Genomic DNA, 21,092 nt, shown 5'->3' with positions numbered 1-21,092 from the left:
ACGCGGACCCCCTCGCCCCGCGGCGCCGGAAAACGCGGTCGCCCGAAAAACGCGGTTCCCCCCTCCCTCTTCCTCCCGCGGCGCATATAAAACGCGGTTCCCCCCTTTCCCGCCCACTGTTCCCTCTCCCCCTCCGCCGCCCGCCCAAGGTTCCCCCCCCGCCCGCGGTTTTCCCCCGCCCCCTCACCACCCCTCGCCATCGGTATGTGGTCCGGAACTCTCTTAGCTTATCTACTTATACAGGATCAAAACGCCTGGTTTTTTGGATAACAAAAATCCTCTTTGTTCCTACAAGGAAGGGATCACCAAGAGGCGCAAGACTCGCCCTCTTCCTCTTGATCAGATCTTCGCGGTCAAGAAGAAGGAAGTTGCACCAGTCGCAACCCCAGGCGCTAGACGCCCTGTGGAAGGCGCTCAGCCGCTTCTTTCAGGCGCTAGTCGCCCAGCTTCCGGCGCAGAACGCCTGGTCTACGGCTCCAAGCCGTTGTTTGCCGGCGCAAGGCGCCCTGCTTCCGGAGCCGGTCGCTCGGTCTCTGTCGCTCTCCACCGACTCTTAGCGCTAGTCGCTCCTCTTTGTCTCCTAGCGCCAGTCGCTCCTCTTCGTCTCCTGGCGCCAGTCGCTCGACCTTTAGTTTAACGACGACTCCCAGCGCTAGACGCCCGGTCTCCAGCTCCGCCGAAAAGAAAGAGGCCATTCGAGATTGGGACATTTACGTCGGATTCCGGAGGATCCACGCCAAAAAATCCGTGGGCCTTTCTACCGTTGATCTCTCCATTTCCGCTATCGCCGATCAGGAGATCTACTGAAGGGACACAGACGTTTCGACCAGTCAACTCGGAGACCTCTACGCAGACAGATCAACCGGAGAAACGAGATTCGACAATGCAGTCAGAGACGTCGGAAATCAGCCACGTGGAAAGGAAAGAGGCAACGACGCAGACGAAGCAACGAGGAGACCGAGGACGACGAGAAAGATATTGTTAAGTAAAAATGTTTTAAAAATGTTATAAAAGTTTAATGAATAAAATGTTCTAAAAAATTAATTAAAACAACAACAAAAGAGTCAGATTAATTTTAGCGATTAGAAGCGGGGCGACGTCTCGTCCAAAATATAATAATATGTTTGAATAATCCCGCAACTTTAAAAAAATTATAGTTTTTTAATTTAATATAATGCTTTTCAACTTATTAACTTTAAATTTAACTCAAATTAATTTAATGTTAATGTAATTTTTAACTAAGTTTGTTTTTTATTCATGTAACTTTTAACGTACTAAATACATTTTATGAGCCATAACTTTAACTTAACTTAGTTTAAAAATTAAATTATTAGCTTACCTGACTCTGTTAAATATACGCAATCCATGTAAATTAAGGCAGCAATAATGAAATAAAGCGACGCGAGTAATCGCCAAAATGCGATTACTAACACATTAAAATTTAACAATTAAAGTAATTTAAATCGACCGTAACTGGCAATATATAACGTCTTTACCGATATGAACATTGAAAAACCGTGAGCCAACTTGGTTTATCGGATTCACACAGCACATTTTCAGATCATCATCGAAACATTATTAACTTCGACCATTAGGTTTTGGTCAGTTGATGTAATTTCTAAATTCAATAGTTTAAATTTTTATTGCAAAAAAATATTACCCCAGCCAGGGTTTGAACCTGGAATCTCCCGTATACCGTGCGGGTGTCGTGCCAATTTTCAATGTTCATATCGGTAAAATTACCAAAAATTAACAAAAATATTAATTTTTTCTCGTTTTTGATATAAATTCGACCACCATGTCCTAGATTTTGATGCGTACTTTAATTCTAGACAAAGATTTTGCATTTCTATAAAGCCAATTAAAAGATTAGTGCTAAGAAAAAAAGCCGGTATTACAGACGGCTTTAGGATCCCTTTTCCTGGATGGTCAGCCGAGAACTCTGCGTTGACGGTGGAGACGTACCGTCCCGGCAGAAATCAGAACTCTCTCCAATGGAGAATTCTGTCCTTTGTGACATGTTGACAACCTATTTTGTTGTGCGTGCTATTTCTTTATTATTCGCTCTGTGCTTGTGCTCTAACGTTTAACGTATTCGTGAAAGTCGTAAAATTGACCGAAAAGTAAGATTTGCATGCGGAAGAAACGTTTTCACCTCCTTTCGATAGTCGTTAAACGGCTATTTTTCCCGTATGTTTAGGCTTTGTTTTATGGCTGTTTGTTTATTGTCGAGGGAAAAGGGTAGTTTTCGGTCAATTTCGGAAGTGTTCTGAAACGATCTAGTGATGTTTTATTGAAATGTCTTTTTATTTGAAACTGGCATGCACAACAAAGTTGGGTGTTTTCCTCGCTTCGATACTAAGAATCCAATATGGCCGCGGTGACCATCTAGGAGCCTGATTATTTTTAATATCTATAATCTCGATATCGAAACTCGATAATATAGTGTTGCGCTCGTCCGCGCGTTCGCTACTCACTCACTCGCGCACACACACTCGCGAACGCGGTGCGCAATCCCGTTGCCGGGAATAAATACTCTCGGATGGAAGAGAACTGGTTTAATCAGCAAATATAGTTCTTACAAGAGAGCTCGTGAACACGTCCGAACGGTCCAGCTGTTCAGAACAAAATCTGAAAGTCATTCCGAAAATCAATAAATCAATCATTAAATATGTCCCGTTGTCAAGGGACGCGCTTCGACCCGAAGCTTCCGCAGAGCGCAGCCAAATTCAGTCCACGGGTAACGGGTGTCACGGCACGGGCGCAACACTAGTTATAGCTTTTTGTATCTAACATATTTAGTATCTTTTGAAATACAGATATGAAATGCTGGAAATGCAGATGTTTTATGTAAATATACCGATGCTATCATGTGATTTCATTAACCTATAATTTATTTTAATAAGTCTTTAACTTATAATGTAATTTCTAAAATATCTAATTTTTTTTTCTAAAAACAACAACCATAGAAAATTTGATAAAAGAATTAATAAACAATTTTTTTCGTTATTTTTAAATTTAAAAATTGACGGAGAGAAAAGTTGATAACACATTTACTATTCACCAAAGAATAATTTTTGTTTATATACTTACATGTTTACAAATATTGATTTTGCATAAACTTTACATAATTTTTACATGATTTTTATATACATTAATATAAAACCTTATAGCTTTGGCAAAGTAAATATCACATATATTTTTTGACTTACTGTTCCTTCTTACTAAGATAATGATGCTTAATAAATCTACAACCTTGTGTAACTTGTGCACCTTCATTGACAAAGTGGCAGGCAAATAGAAGCATGTTGCGTGGCTGCACCTTGATTGCAAATCTCATGAACATTGCTGAATATAAGCATAAAGCTGACAAAGATTAGTCTTGAAAATGGACACCAAATAAATGAGACACAGTTACTGAATTTCCAAGAGCTAGTCTCATCAACTCTTATAAATAATAATACTGTGGAACAAGATCCACAGTGAGTCCTTATTATCTATTCCAAACATAAATAAAAAACGAAACGTACAATATTACATAATAAGAATACCAACTGCCAAGCGTTTTTATCTGATTAAATTGTTATAAATCTTATAGCTAGCATACATACAAAATAGATATCATGAATGTTGCAAACTAGCAGAAAATGTAAATTTTATATGCAACACAAAAAACAACTTAATAGCATATGTTTGCTAGGTCAAAAGGTATAAAAACAAACAAAAATCATTAGCAGAAATTAGATAAATATAAGAAGGATGTAAACCGAATTATTCAACCTAATCGTAAACACTCGTGGACAAGACAAAATGCAATGTATATAATAAAGATGTGTATAATCGAACTAACCAGAGGTCATTTTACCACTAATGTACTTGGGATCCCTTTGGATGTCAGAGATGGCAGCTATCGGTATCGCCCAATTGCAACAGAGCCCCAAAAGTGTGTGCTGAAAAAAAAACATTCTCGTTTGTATATATAATATCTGATGATCATGCATGTATGTACATACGCATCAGATATACACGACCTTCATAAGTAGTAATAGTTTAGTAGAAAACTATATAATCATCACTTGCCTCATAAAATAGTCACGAGTTTCTTTGCTCTTGAGGACTTTCATAAAACGGTTCATCTTGAATATTCGTATTTTCACAGCGAGAGCGAGAAATTGCTTACGTAAATAAATTCGACGGGTTTGGACTTCGCTTGGAATGCGATCTATGGCTGAAACAGGCTTTGGAAACTCTAATGCTAGGTCTACAATGCGAGTTGTAAAGTCGTGAGTCGCAAGAATTGACCAATCACAATCAAATTTGAGGAGAATAATCGACTGTGATTGGTCAATTCTTGCGACTCACGACTTTGCGACTCCCATTGTACCCCTAGCATAAAGGTCTATCCATAAAATGCAAACTCAGCTGATACTAATCTGCTGCAATATTCTGATAGGATCTGTTAGCAAACTGATAGTTTTAACCATTGTGCAAACTAATATTATTAATATTTTGTTTACCTTACATAAAAATAGATTAATACTTTTTTTTATGTACATATACATAATTATGAAAAAGATATATACAAACATCGATTTTTATATTAGATATATTCCAAAGACAATATTTATAGACAAAATATTGTCCATAAGATTTTGCTAATATTACCCCAGCCAGGGTTTGAACCTGGGACCTCCCGTATACCGTGCGGGTGTCGTGCCAATTTGACCACTGGGGCTGTGGTAATATTCATCGCAATAACATCTATAAGATGGAGAACCGATGCTTCAGTCGACGGTGTATAATAAACAGAATGATAAATTTATTTTTCCAGTGAATAGAATAACAATTAAAGTAATTTAAATCGACCGTAACTGGCAATATATAACGTCTTTACCGATATGAACATTGAAAAACTGTGAGCCAACTTGGTTTGTCGGATTCACACAGCACATTTTCAGATCATCATCGAGACATTATTAATTTCGACCATAGGTTTTGGTCAGTTGATGTAATTTCTAAATTTAATAGTTTAAATTTTTTTTATTGCGAAAAAATATTACCCTAGCCAGGGTTTGAACATGGGACCTCCCGTATACCGTGCGGGTGTCGTGCCAATTTGACCACTGGGGCTGTGGTAATATTCATCGCAATAACATCTATAAGATGGAAAACCGATGCTTCAGTCGACGGTGTATAATAAACAGAATGATAAATTTATTTTTTTAGTGAATAGAATAACAATTAAAGTAATTTAAATCGACCGTAACTGGCAATATATAACGTCTTTACCGATATGAACATTGAAAAACTGTGAGCCAACTTGGTTTGTCGGATTCACACAGCACTTTTTCGGATCATCATCGAAACATTATTAACTTCGACCGTAGGTTTCGGTCAGTTGATGTAATTTCTAAATTCAATAGTTTAAATTTTTTTTATTGCGAAAAATATTACCCCAGCCAGGGTTTGAATCTGGAACCTCCCGTATACTGTGCGGGTGTATTTAAACTATTGAATTTAGAAATTACATCAACTGACAAAAACCTATGGTCGAAGTTGATAATGTCTCGATGATGATCTGAAAATGTGCTGTGTGAATCCGACAAACCAAGTTGGCTCACGGTTTTTCAATGTTCATATCGGTAAAGACGTTATATATTGCCAGTTACGGTCGATTTAAATTACTTTAATTATTATTTTATTCACTGGCAAAATAAATTTATTATTCTGTACATTAAAATTTAGTTTGATACAAGTTTGGTTTAAGCTGCATACAGAACCTAGCTATATCACCCAAAAAGAATTAAGGTATAAAATGGCACACACGCACGCACGCACGCACGCACGCACGCACGCACGCACGCACGCACGCACGCACGCACGCACGCACGCACGCACGCACGCACGCACGCACGCACGCACGCACGCACGCACGCACGCACGCACGCACGCACGCACGCACGCACGCACGCACGCACGCACGCACGCACGCACGCACGCACGCACGCACGCACGCACGCACGCACGCACGCACGCACGCACGCACGCACGCACGCACGCACGCACGCACGCACGCACGCACGCACGCACGCACGCACGCACGCACGCACGCACGCACGCACGCACGCACGCACGCACGCACGCACGCACGCACGCACGCACGCACGCACGCACGCACGCACGCACGCACGCACGCACGCACGCACGCACGCACGCACGCACGCACGCACGCACGCACGCACGCACGCACGCACGCACGCACGCACGCACGCACGCACGCACGCACGCACGCACGCACGCACGCACGCACGCACGCACGCACGCACGCACGCACGCACGCACGCACGCACGCACGCACGCACGCACGCACGCACGCACGCACGCACGCACGCACGCACGCACGCACGCACGCACGCACGCACGCACGCACGCACGCACGCACGCACGCACGCACGCACGCACGCACGCACGCACGCACGCACGCACGCACGCACGCACGCACGCACGCACGCACGCACGCACGCACGCACGCACGCACGCACGCACGCACGCACGCACGCACGCACGCACGCACGCACGCACGCACGCACGCACGCACGCACGCACGCACGCACGCACGCACGCACGCACGCACGCACGCACGCACGCACGCACGCACGCACGCACGCACGCACGCACGCACGCACGCACGCACGCACGCACGCACGCACGCACGCACGCACGCACGCACGCACGCACGCACGCACGCACGCACGCACGCACGCACGCACGCACGCACGCACGCACGCACGCACGCACGCACGCACGCACGCACGCACGCACGCACGCACGCACGCACGCACGCACGCACGCACGCACGCACGCACGCACGCACGCACGCACGCACGCACGCACGCACGCACGCACGCACGCACGCACGCACGCACGCACGCACGCACGCACGCACGCACGCACGCACGCACGCACGCACGCACGCACGCACGCACGCACGCACGCACGCACGCACGCACGCACGCACGCACGCACGCACGCACGCACGCACGCACGCACGCACGCACGCACGCACGCACGCACGCACGCACGCACGCACGCACGCACGCACGCACGCACGCACGCACGCACACACAAAAGAGGATATATATATTTTATTTAAGAAGATATTAAAAAAAAGGATAAAGAATTTTACTTTATATACCCCAAGGGGCCTTAAAGGGCGTTTTGAAGAGACGTACCCAACCCTATATAACCTCCAATTCATCCACTACCTTACTGTTTCCTCTTTTGGACCAACGGTTTAACGTCTCTTCCGAAAGACGGAGCCCAGTTTTCTCCGTAGCTTACACGGAGGGGCGCGGTTTTTCGGGAAAAAACTTTTCCATGTTACATGGCTCTAATGGACTCGAACCTGGTTCCTCAGATTACGAGTCTGGCGCTCTACCACTAGACCACACCGCCGCCCTTTTAAGAAGATATTATTCAACTAGATATGTCTATATATAAATGTTTATTTGTCCTCTTTTATTTATATCGGTAAATATGAAATTTAAGGGTAACGCATAACCTATTCTATCATTACGAGTTTATTAATCTTTCATTAACTTACCTTTACAAAGTATAATTATATGACAAAGTTTGTAAAGTGATCGAATTTCAATATCACTCTGTGACATAATAACCGTTATTGTACAAGTACAGACAATTGATTCTTATTGTTTGTTGCCAACATTAAATACCGATAATAAATCTGATGGACAAATATTTTAAAGGATAGTTGCGATAATTTGTTCAAACTGTGCGGTCACGCTGCGCTTGTTGCACGGTAGGGTCGACAGGAGTCGACAGGAGTCATTACTAGAATCGTAAAATCCGTATTATGGCCAAAATAATGAGAAAATCGCACTTTAACTATGATATTCGTAATCAACAGCACCTTCAAGAGCTGTTACAGAGCGATTTTTTGAAAAAAATGGTTAAAATAAAATTATTTTATTAAAATTATTTTGGCCGTAATACGGATTTTACGATTTTAGTAATAACTGACTCCTGTTGACCCTTAATATGCTTATAGCAAATCCGCAAATGCGTGCAGAAGTGCAGTTCATAAGTGCACTCATTAGCATAACATATGGTTGACTTATACTACGTTTACGCGAGCGTTACTTCTGTAGTAACTTACGATATATCACTCGTTTACGCGAAGTAAATTATCGTAACCCTGCCAAAAATGACCGATTAAATCCGATTAAAAATTTTGAATTCGCATGAATCTGGATTCTTGATCCGGAAATCACGGATTTATAACGATTACACCGATCAAAACCGATTGAAACGGATTGGTATTTAACAATGTAATTTCAATCGGTTCCTATCGGTTTGAATCGTTACACGCAGAAAATTTTTCTGGAAAATACCAGTATACACGAACAAAGTAAATACCATACTAATCTTGCACGGCTAAAATATAGTCATAATATGCAAAAAATTTCAAGAAAATATAGGAAATTTAGAGAGCAAAGAATAAAAATATGGCTGATGGACAGAAAACGAGATGTCTGTTGCAGTCATGGCAAAAACACAAGTTGCTGTTATAGGCTGTGGCGGTCAGCTGTCTGCCACGAGCGAACTTGAGAACGCTGTAGAAACCCTGCCGAGCTACCCTAGATATAGGGGTCGATGTTGAATCTTAATCACGCGAGAATATACCGGCGATGCGCCGCGTAGCGGGCGCAAGCCGAACCCTTTCGCCGCGCGAGCCCGCGTTGCCGCTCGCGCCGCGCGCTTTCCGTCGTCTATAAACGTATCAGTATAGAACTTTTTTACTTTTCTCATATTTCCTTGTTAGTATGGCAAACTTATTTACCTTTAGGTTACAATTAAGATGTATCTGATCAAACTATTACTTTTCTTTGTCATATATTAATTTCCGGTTGAATACGCGTATATTCTACCGGTGTGATGTAAATCTAGTACATTTTATTATGAGTATTCTACATTATTCGAGAAAAATTTTCTGCGTGTATGATATTTCATAACGATTATACCGATTGGAAACGATTGAAACGGATTCGTACTCAAAGATGTAATTTCACTCGTTTTCTATCAGTTTGAATCAGTCTAAATTGTTATGATTTCGTGAACTCCAAAATCACGAAATTATAATGATTTAAACGGATTGACTGAGACCGATTCAAACTGATAAAATCCGTGAATTCCAGATATATAAACAGGATTATTTACTACTTTATTATAATTCCATTCTTTGTACTACAAATTTATTACAATGTGCAGTATTTATTTAACCCTTCGAAAACACACCTTTTTTTTTATTTACGGAGAATCTGACTCTACACACATTTTGATCGTCCACCATTTTAAATTGACGAGTGCAACCAGCTTTAAAAAATTCCCAGATGTACTTGAAAAATTGTTAAATCAATTAATATAAATAAAAAGTGCCATTGGAATTATTTACATATTTTAAAAAATTAAAAAAAAATTTTTTTTTTAATTTTTTAAAATATGTAAATAATTCTAAGGGCACTTTTTATTTATATCAATTAATTTAACAATTTTTCAAGTACATCTGGGAATTTTTTAAAGCTGATCGCACTGGTCAATTTAAAATGGTGGACGATCAAAATGTGTGTAGAGTCAGATTAACAGTGTTCTTTAAAAAAAAAAAGTTTTTCACAAAAAAAATTTAATTTTTTTGTTTAATATTTTTGGTTAAAAATTTTTTTGGCAAAAAAAAAAAAGAAAAAAAGAGTCAAATTAACCCTGTGTGTTCTCGAAGGGTTAAATAAAGGCATTTTACAGTTTTGCAAATATGGAATTCATGACTTTACCAAAAGGAAATCCTGTAGTAAGAACTCTATTACGTAAAAATGATGTGTTATATACAATTTTAATGATTAAAGCGGATTTAATCCAATTCACATAGCTACTTTCACTACCCAATTTAAATCAATTAAGCGCAGATACGATTGAAACCGATTGAGTATTAGAATTTAGATGAATCCGGAAATATCGCATTAAATCCGATTTCGGTGTTGTATTAAAATTTCACGATTGATGCGGATTCAATACAATTCATGTGGTCATTTTATTTACCCGATTAAAATGAATTAAGATTAATACAATTGAAACCGATTCAGTCGGATTCAGATGAATCCGGAAATATCGCATTAAATCCGATTTTGGTGTTGTATTAAAATTTTACGATTGATGCGGATTCAACACGATTCATGTGCTTACTTTATTCACCCAATTAAAATGGATGTGCATTAATACGATTGAAACTGATAACGACGGATTCAGATTAATCCGGAAATGCCGAATTAAAAACGATTCCGATTGATTTGTTATTAGAACCAATTCACTTCCAATCGGGCATCCGATTAACCGAATTGAAAACGCATTCATTCCGATTTAATTTCACCAAATTTAATACGGAACCAATCGGAATTAATCGGTCATTTTTAGCAGGGAAGTTATTACAAAATCCCGTTTACGCAAAGAAAAATCCCGTTTACGCGAACGAATTATCGTAAGTTACTACAAAAGTAACGCTCGCGTAAACGTAGTATTAGATAATTCGAGAAAGTTTGACTCATAATTTGACCGTTTCATATCAAGTGTACCGATCGGTTTAGAATTGAAAAAATCGGTATCAGTATCATCTGTAGAGGTTTGCTGCAATTAATAGTTTTAGTAAGGCTCTAAAAATGTGAGTATAATTGCGTATAATCCAACATTTTGTATCCAAACATATGTGAAAAGTTAAAAACAAAACTTTTCAAGAAACCTTATTGTAGACGTCAAAACGCTTTTCAGTCTCGCGATTAATCTAAATTAAAAATTTTTATAATTAATTGCAACGTGTAGCCAGTCATTTAGGAAGCAGAGAAAACCAGACTAAAAAGCGTATTGACGTTTACGAAAAGGTTATGTTGGACACAAAATGTCGGACGCGATTATACTTCTTTTTTTAGAGTTTTAGTTTGTGCATAGCGACCGCTTAAAAATATTGAACTGTAGTGATTGCAATATGAGTGATACCGATAAATGGTTTGTGCTGGAGGAAGAGGATGAAATGTCATTCTCCACCGTACATCAAAATGATGTTATCTACGACGAGAAGACAGTGAAAGTGGGTGATAGCGTATATTTTTTTTTACAATAAGAAGGAATTTTTTCGACAAGTATGTCTGATCAGTGGTAAGTTAATTATTCAGTATAAAATAGATTCATGCCGGCGCGATGACTAACTTTGTAACGGATATTTTTGTTGTTATGGAACCACTTTTTTTTACAAATTATTACTCTACATTCTAAATTACTACTATTTATTATACTAGACACTAAAATGTATTGTCTTCTGTGTCTGGTGTGAATGAGTAGTAGTACTTTCATGAATAGTTCTTAAAATAAAGATTCCAGAAAAAGCAGAAATAGCAGTTACAAAATTACTTTGTAAGTCGCTAATTGGTACACTTTTCGTTCATTTCATGGTCATTTTAATTATAAGTTTTTATGATTTTTGACAGACGATCATCAACAGTGTGTAAAGGAAGCCAGAAGGCTTAATAATTTAAGAAAGAAAAAGTCGCGACAAGCCAATGATGGTCGTTGCTCATTCCATGCCGAGCTTAAGAAAGAAAGGAAAGCTGCTGCTAAAGCCAAATCAACTATAACCAACATAAAAAGCAATCAGAAACAGATATTGAAGCCTAGCCAAGCAGAAAAAAAGGCTCGTTCAAAGAAGGCAAGTTGTTGCTATTTTGATTACTATTAGTCAGTGATTCTTTTATATATTTAAAATGTTTTTTCTTTTTTTTTGTTAATACTGAAAATGTATAGGAAATTTTGCAGTTACAGATTAATATTCTAACAGTTTACTAGAGTAACTACTCATTCATCTTACAATTAGAGCTAATGGAATCACTCTAATAATGACTTAACTTAACTGCTGTTTATATACTGATTAAGTAGATAAGCTAGGCCTATTCTGATCCGGGAATCTGAGGGGGGGTGAGGGGCGGGGGGGAACCGCGGGCAAGAAGAAACCGCGGGCGGGGGAGAACCGCGGGGGGAGGGAGAGGGGGAAACCGCGTTTTCGTGCGCCGCAGGGGGAGGGGGAGAGAAAAACCGCGTTTTTCGGGCGCCATGTTTTCCGGCGCCGCGGGGCGAGGAGGTCCGCGTTTTCCGGCGCCGCGGGGCGAGAGGGTCCGCGTTTTCCGGCGCCGCGGGGGGAGGGGGGAGAGGGAACCGCGTTTTTCGGCGCCGCGGGGCGACCGCGTTTTCCGGCGCCGCGGGGCGAAGGGGTCCGCGTTTTCCGGCGCCGCGGGGCGAGGGGTCCGCGTTTTCTGGCGCCGCGGAGCGTTTGCGTTTTTGCCGCGGAGCGGGGCGAGGGGGTCCGCGTTTCGCCGCGCCGCGGAGTCCGCGTGACGTCACACGGCCCGCTCCTGCTCGCGTTATCTCTCCCTCGTAGATGTTTTTCCTCGGCCCCCGTTCGCGCGCGTCTTCTCGTTCGCGCGGTCTTTTTCGCTCCCGTTTGCGTTATCTTTTCCTTGCACGTTCTCGCTCGCTCCCGGCTCCCGTTCGCGCGCGTCTTCTCGTTCGCGCGGTCTCTCTCTCCCTCGTTCGCGTTTTCGTTCAGAAATTATGCATAAACTACAAATAGAAAAATTGCTTACCACCGCATGATTTCAACCTGAAACCCCCGGCTCTTGAGTCACCTTCCGCACTGTGTATGTGCGTGACACAACATTGATTGTCTTTTTATTGTTACACTTATTGTTACACTTAATGTTACACTTATTGTTAATCTCTTAGCAGTATAGGTTTCTTAATTTTAGATAATATACACTTAAAATATTTCTCCAGACACTTCCATTTCTTCAGGCACATATATTTCCATCTTGATAAAAAGAGAACGTTTCTCTTACGAGAATGAACCAATTTATTTGGAGATCGAGAAAATCTTGATGCGATCGGAGATCGGCGATTCCGAACTCGCGACGGAATAGATATCGCACTACGTCGACTTTCTTCTTATCCAATCTGCTACAGTTTTTCATCTGCGGTTGGCTAATTTTCACAAACTTGAATTTAGAATTACGTATCGGTTTGCAAAGTTTTGTGTACTCGCTCATATCGGTGGGTTTTGATATACAGCTCTTAAGATGGCGAACCAATTGTTGTATAAACCGCACGATCAAACACACCAACCGACTCTCACTTCTAGTCCTCGACTACTGAGCGTACCTTCAAATTCATCCTTCTACATCACACTATTGTCCCAACGTTTGTTTATCATATCTAATTTCATCTCAGCATCCATCAATTGCACCTTCTGAAAAATCTGCGATGTGCAGTTTTGCACATGTGCGATGAAGTCACCGTGAGACATATTCTCGAAAACGATATCGCGCCATTGACTATCAATGATTTGATCTGTAAAACAGTTATTGAACCGCTATGAAACAGCTATCAAACAACTAAAACAGCTCTTGAACCGCTATGAAACAGCTGAAAACAGCTAAAAACAGCCATCAAACAACTAAAAACAACTAAAAAACAGCTAAAAACCGCTTTTGAACAGCTAAAAACAGCTATCAAACAGCTCTTGAACAGCTATCAAACAACTAAAAACAACTAAAAAAACAGCTAAAAGCAGCTCTTGAACAGCTAAATACAGCTATCAGTAGGTAAGCTAGGCCGGTTCCACTCCGGGGATCTGAGGGGGGTGAGGGGCGGGGGGGAACCGCGGGCGGGGGGAGACCGCGGGGGGGAGAGGAAACCGCGTTTTTTCACGCGCCGCGGGGAGGAGGAGGAGGAACCGCGTTCTTGGGCGCCGCGGTGGAGGGAGAGGGGGGAACCGCGTTTTTCGAGCGCCGCAGAGAGGGAGCGGGGGGAACCGCGTTTTTCGGGCGCCGTGATTTCCGGCGCCGCGGGGCGAGGAGGTCCGCGTTTTCCGGCGCCGCGAGGCGAGAGGGTCCGCGTTTTCCGACGCCGCGGGGGGAGGGAGGAGAGGGAATCGCGTTTTTCGGCGCCGCGGGGCGACCGCGTTTTCCGGCGCCGCGGGGCGAAGGGGTCCGCGTTTTCCGGCGCCGCGGGGCGAGGGGTCCGCGTTTTCTGGCGCCGCGGAGCGTTTGCGTTTTTGCCGCGGAGCGGGGCGAGGGGGTCCGCGTTTTGCCGCGCCGCGGAGTCCGCGTGACGTCACACGGCCCGCTCCTGCTAGCGTTATCTCTCCCTCGTAGATGTTTTTCCTCGGCCCCCGTTCGCGCGCGTCTTCTCGTTCGCGCGGTCTTTTTCGCTCCCGTTCGCGCGTTCTCGCTCACGATTGAGTATCTTTTCGTCGCCAACAATATTTAATCGTTCAGATCTTAATATTTAATTTATAATTAGACATTTAAGTAAACAATAAACGAAGACAGCTTAACAAAAGGGAACGGTAAATAAAAAGGAAATTATTTTTAACCATATTATTAACATTTATTTATCATGTAGCGCATTATACACAATAGTATCCAAAGCGTAGGCTAATAATTCGCAATCAATAATCGAATTTTTATCATAAATTTTACGCAAGATTGTAACTGCGGTACATTTATCGGTGATACAATTTTGACGTAAAGTTGTTACAAACTGTTTGAATTTTTCACTTACGCCGTGAACATTTTGACATAGTTGAAAATACACGTTCTCAACGCAATGTTCTAGTTCAAACAGAAAGAGTACTGTTGACGGTTTCATGTACAAGCTGGTGCCGCATGACGTCAATTTTACAATATCTGCGACACGTATTTTAACAAGCTCCAGATCGCGAAACGTTAGCGATGATGGTGCCAATGACTGCACGAGTCGCTGTATATCTGCATGTTTTTCGATGAATGTCACCCACGTTGCATGTGGCAGAATTATCCGATTGCCTCGGTTATCTCCAATAAGTATATCCACAGAGGACAAAGGTCCCGCGCTGATTCCGACATCCAAAAATTTATACGCTGTTGACGTCAAGGCAAATCTTCTTCCTAAAATACGCGGCGTGTAGCGGGGTTTATCAAAACTGAAAAAATACAATTATATGTTCATAAAAGTTTTTTTTGCACAAGTATATATGAAAATTAGCGGTACTTACTCATTGTGCTGTTTCTCACACGTTTCGTCTTGAATCGGAAGATCGCCACCAGAACGTAGTAGTTCGCACCGTGAGTGTTTATCGTATCTGGAGGCTGTTTATTGCAAACTTACTCGAACCGTATCGAACTCTCGACTGCGCTCTAAAATCTTCGTAGACCATTTATACATACCCAAAACTGCAAATTTTGCAAAAATAGCGCCAATGTACGGCTGCTGCATGGTGACCACCACCACAATCCACATATTCGTTAAATGTGATATCTTTGTCAAGAACATTCGTGATGAGATCACCTCATCAGGCATCAAATATGATTTTTTTTCAATAGCATACGTGTCTCACGATGATTTCATCGAACACATGCAAAACTGCAAATATTGCAATTTCGGATAAGTTAGTGGAGCGTTATTGTTTTGAAGAACATGTCGCGACGTGTCTCGCGATGATTTCATCGAACACGTGCAAAACTGCAAAATTTGCAATTTCGCATAATTCAATGGACCGTTATTGTTTTGAAGAACATGTCGCGACATGTCTCGTGATGATTTCATCGAACACGTGCAAAACTGCAAATTTTGCAAAGAGCGCCGATGTACGGCTGCTGAGATGAAATTAGATACGATAAGCAAACGATGCATCATTAGTAGAATATAAAATGACGAATCTGGAGGATACGCTCAATAGTCGAGAACTGGAAGTCGCGAGTGCAACAAATGGCGTTAGCAAGAGGATCATGCAATAACATGGAGCAAGAGTTGTTGAAGCAATCCACCCTGTTAAATTCGAGGGAAGACTTTGCCGCGTGGGAGCAACGATGTGACGAGTTTATCGAATCATTGGAAGAACAAAGCCGAATTAAGCGGCCACGAGTATCAATCGATCAGTCATCGATCGGTCTCAAACAGTCATTGGTCGCATGTATCGCAAGACTCGAAGGTTTGAAAGACTTGGTACGTCAACGTTTCGTACATGTGGGTGCTGGATGCAGTGCGAGTGAGACAGGACTCAGATGGCGCAAGATAGATCCGGCTTTTGAAAGCCGTATATTGACTGGTGCGGTGATAAATTCCAAACACATCGACCCTCGTCAATTTCTTATAAATGCGAGAGAAATTGTACTCAGTCATGTGCGGAACGTCATGCAACGATATGACAATGTAAAAATTAACACAGTGTTTAATGGTGAATTTGTTGCGGGTGACAAACGCGCAAATAAAAGTATCGCAACGAGAAACTATGAACTCTTTCGCGAGTCCGATCTGCATGAGTGGTACAAGAGACACGTCAACGAGCCTACTTTAGCAAAGCTGGAGGAATTCCAGGAACGTGATAGCGGATGGGCGTTGTCGCGTATACTCAATTTAATGGTAAACGTGAACAAATATATGCCATTGCACGCGGGGTATTTTGTGGAAATACCGCAAGAAATTAAAATAAAGAATGCGGTGATAAACGTGCAATCAAGAGACAATGCATGTTTCGCATGGTCAGTGATGGCTGCTCTGTATCCAGCCAAGAGACATGCAGAACGGGAATCGTCGTACCCTCATTACACGTTGGTGCTAAATCTTACGGACATTGAGTTTCCAATGACGTTGAATCAAATTAAACGGTTTGAAAATCACTACAACATCTCCATCAACGTGTACAGCATCGAGAAAAAAAAACAAAAAACTTGCTATCTTGCCAATACGGGTTACTGATCGTAAGATGGACAGACATGTAAATCTCTTGTACGTGCATGATGACAACGTGGGACATTTTGCATGGATCAAGAACCTATCCCGTCTCGTGAGCTCGCAAATCAGTAAAAAAGAGCACAGGAAATACTTTTGCGATCGGTATGTACCTACAGTTCTTTTAATAATATATACAATATTTTTGTGTATAAAAATTTATAATATTTGAAAAAGAAAGACCTTAAACGGGCAATAAGAGCACAAGCGTGTCGTTAAAACGCTAAACTTTATTATCAATAGTCACAAATACCGAAGTCAATTAACGAACGTTTCGACCCTTCTTTGGGGTCCTCCTCAGCGTATATCATACATATAAAAATTACCGTCGCAAACATACATACAGATTCTACCGCCGTAAACAACAAATCATCGCTGGTCAGTTAGATGTGCACTCCGACGCGTTCCAGAAAATCGTCGCATAGAAGTTTCCTGGTTGGAACGCCAGGAAATTTTTAAACGGATGTACTGTCTTTGTCATTGTGACGCAACGCAGGTTTGACATACTGGACGATAGTCAAGTCGCAACGCCACGTCAATCAATTGCAGGAATCGGTGTGTCTCAGAGGACGTTCACACAGAGAATGGCACGCTTGTCTTATACACGATATCGACGGTATAAAGAAGCGGGGGGAAAGGTCACGCATAATATAAAACAAGTCCGCGTAACAACAATAATTCTAAACTTTAACAAGTCCCTCGATAGCACTAATATATATCTCTGGTATATCTTCAGTATCCGTCTGCAAATTTAAACCTTCTCTTTGCCTTTTTATGTAAATCATTTCTGATATTAAGCGTTTACTAAGGGACGGTTCTTGGTCTAATACTTCCACGTCTTTCCAGTTAAAGTCATGGTTATACTGCAATCTGTGGTCTGTTAAGACCGAATGGCCCGCACCACTCCTTCTGATATGCGAGTTATGTTCTTTAACTCTCGTTGAAAGTTGTCTTTCTGTTTGACCGACATAGGAAGCCTCACAATCATTACAATTAATTCTATATACGACATTCCTATGCGATAATCCAGGGAGAGTATCCTTGTGAACTCTGATAAATCTGTTCAATTTATTGAGACTGAAATACGAGAGCTTTATATTAAGACCTTTGGTTAAATTTTTATATTTCTCAGACAACCCAGGAACATATGGTATCGTGAAATATGGAACTTTATCAATGCTCTCATCGTTAGTAACGTGTCTTTCATTAAATAGAAATCTCAAGCGCTCATGTATCGTCCCAAAAATAAATTCCAACGGATAGCAATTATTTATCAGAATTTGGATCAGAAATCTTATGTTTTTTTGATGAAATCTTGGGTGCGACAGCATAAATACTCGATCTATCAAACCGATGACCGTGCCCTTTTTCTGACAGAGTGGATGTTGAGAAAGGAAATTTAAATATTTTCCGGAAAAAGTGGGTTTGTGGAACCAGTCAAATTGCAAATGCTCACCTATGTGAAACATGGTGACCTCTAGGAAGTTCAATTTGCCACCCACACCGATCTCCATAGTAAATTGCAATCTGGGGTGAAATGAGTTGAATGTTTCTAATACGTGAGTGCATTCATTAAGAAGCACTGCCATTGCAATATCGTCCACGTATCTCTTATAAAAAGAAGGAGCAAACTTCAAGCTTCCGAGCGCTCTGACCTCCAGGTCTTGCATCACGATATCCGCCGCTATGGGTGACAAAGGGGAACCCATAGGAGAACCGAAGGTTTGCTGATATATAACTCCATTAAAAACAAAAAAGGTCGATTCTAATACCAATCTTACTGCCTGAAGAAATTCAGACTCCAGAATCGAGCAACTCTCGGAAATATAATTCCACCTTTTTGCAATGCTGTCAATAACCATTTCCGTAGGCACGTTAGTAAAAAGAGAGATAACGTCAAGAGACATTAAAGTATAATCTTCTCTAATATGGGTTTCGGATAGCTTTTTGACCAAGTCAAAGCTATTCGAGACATGACTATCTCCTTTAGGAAAGCCATTAAACATGACTTTATGGAGAAAAGCAGCCAAATTGTACAACGAGCTATCCACACATGAAACGATGATTCTAAGAGGACAATTAATTTTGTGGATCTTCGGGAGTCCGTACGCTCTCGGCAAAATTCCGTCACTACAATAAAGCCATCTGTACAATGAGTCTGAGATGAATTCTGATTTCCTCCATCTAGTCAAAAGTTCTCGAACTCGAGTTGATTTCCTCCATCTAGTCAAAAGTTCTCGAACCCGAGTTGTTACCTTTCTAATTGGATCTCTAGAGACAAACTTGTAAGTATCTGTATCTCCTAAGAGTTCCTCCATACTGGCTATATATTTGTCTTTGTCCATTGCTACCGTGACGTTACCTTTGTCAGCCCTCGTTAAGATTAAATTAGAATTATCATCCATAAAATTCTTTGTAGCAATCGACAAATGTTTCATCGCGTTATCGTGTGCACTTTCTTGTACCTCGTAACCCCAAAGACTATTCACCATATTCGAGAATCAATTTCTAAGAGTTGTATGAGTTCTAATAGGAAACTTCTTTATATTATTTTCAATGTTTTTAATAAATTCGATCGTTACTTTGTCTTTCTTTAATCTCGGAAGGCTAAAATTCTCACCGAGTTGTAGAAGACCTTGAATATCTGTAGGGATATCAGTGGATGACAAATTAACGAACCACCCATCATTTAGTTGCATTAAGGAAGGTATCGGCGTGGTAAAGGATTTCGGATCTATGTTTATTGCAATTTTTTGGCCAGAGCGGTTGAAAAAAGGCACTAACGAGTATGTTAGATTATTATTATCAAGGACCCGGTGTTCCGATGAAATGTTACAAAAATATTTAATGGGTCTAATGTTTTTCCGTTGGTTCATATGTTTGAAATATAAAAATTCAAATTTCTTGTTTATCCTATTTTTTGAGCTCTCACATTTGCGTTTATTTTTACAGTTGTTTGCACTACTTCAGCTCCAACGAGAAATTGGTTGCCCACACCGTCGACTGTCGGGAGATGAACGACTGCGCGATCAAGTTACCGAGCGATAACGACAAGTGGTTGGCCTTTAAAAATCACAGCAAAAAAGAACGAGTTCCGTTTGTCGTATACGCCGACCTGGAATGTACCCTGGAGAAGATGGAAGCGGATCCGGAAACGTCCAGGTACACATATCAACATCATCGCGTGTTTAGCATAGGGTACTACGTGCGTTGCTCGTACGACGAGTCGTTATCTATGTATCGGTTTTGTCGCGATAAGGATTGCGTCGCGTGGTTCGCCGAGGAGCTAAAACGTTTAGCTCACGACGTAAAGACCATTTTGTCCACTAATATACCCATGGCAGATTTCATGCGAGACGAGTGGGAAAAGTTTAACAGCGCAACGCACTGTCACGTGTGCGAAGAACCGTTCGAGCCAGACGACGTGCGAGTACGCGACCATTGTCACCTGACCGGTCGATACAGAGGTCCCGCGCATTCGAATTGTAACTTAAATTATAAAGATTCGCATTGCATTCCCGTAGTGTTTCATAATTTATCGGGCTATGACGCACATTTTATTATAACTGAAATAGCAACAGCGTACGAAGGACATGTAGATTTACTCCCAATCACAAAAGAAAAATATATTTCGTTTACAAAAAACGTTCAAAGCACCGAAGATAAAGATAAGAAAACGTGCGTCAAATTGCGATTTATCGATTCGTACAAGTTTCTCACCTCTAGTCTCGACAAATTGGCATCTTATCTCAGCAAGGATAAACTGCGAATATTGCAACGCGAATTTTGTGAATTATCCGCAGAAAATTTTGATTTGCTGACACGAAAAGGCGTATTTCCATATGAATACATTGACTGCGTCGAAAAATTGGAGGACTTGTGTTTACCACCGCGCGACTCATTTTACAGTTCATTGACAGGTGACACCGTATCCGAGAGCGATTACGCGCACGCCGTCGACGTCTGGCAGCGGTTCTCCATTCGAACGCTCGGTGATTACAGCGATTTATATCTCAAGACCGATGTTTTGCTGTTGGCCGACATCTTTGAAAATTTTCGAGATAGTTGCGTCGCGAGTTATGGACTCGATCCGGCGTATTATTATACTCTACCGGGTTTTACGTGAGATGCTATGTTGAAGCATACACACATCAATTTCGAATTGCTCACCGACATTGACATGGTCATGTTTATCGAACGCGGTATACGCGGCG

General features: G+C 41.7%; 1 protein-coding gene and 1 pseudogene across 2 annotated transcripts in view; both read right to left on the bottom strand.

Annotated features, from left to right (window-relative positions):
- Nucleotides 1-2,776: 2,776 nt before the first annotated feature.
- Nucleotides 2,777-21,092, bottom strand: part of LOC143896689 (mitochondrial pyruvate carrier 1-like) — a 74,710-nt pseudogene continuing 56,394 nt past the window's right edge. Inside the window, exons 2-4 of the transcript XR_013256730.1 lie at nt 4,081-4,205; nt 3,851-3,950; nt 2,777-3,366 (exon numbers count right to left, since the gene is read on the bottom strand). The product of XR_013256730.1 is annotated as a mitochondrial pyruvate carrier 1-like (transcript). The remainder of the gene's footprint in view (nt 3,367-3,850; nt 3,951-4,080; nt 4,206-21,092) is intronic.
- Nucleotides 14,497-15,387, bottom strand: LOC143896693 (uncharacterized). The gene is made up of 3 exons (XM_077404688.1): nt 15,315-15,387; nt 15,143-15,236; nt 14,497-15,070 (listed from the first exon to the last, which is right to left on the bottom strand). Exons 1-3 carry the CDS (start codon nt 15,385-15,387, stop codon nt 14,497-14,499), a joined length of 741 nt encoding a protein of 246 aa, XP_077260814.1.

This window comes from Temnothorax americanus, unplaced genomic scaffold, assembly GCF_048541705.1.
Source record: "Temnothorax americanus isolate GAGA-0224 unplaced genomic scaffold, ASM4854170v1 Scaffold190, whole genome shotgun sequence".
Lineage (NCBI taxonomy): Eukaryota > Metazoa > Arthropoda > Insecta > Hymenoptera > Formicidae > Temnothorax > Temnothorax americanus.
Note: the sequence above shows the minus strand (reverse complement) of the source record. Positions and strands in the feature narration are given on the sequence as shown.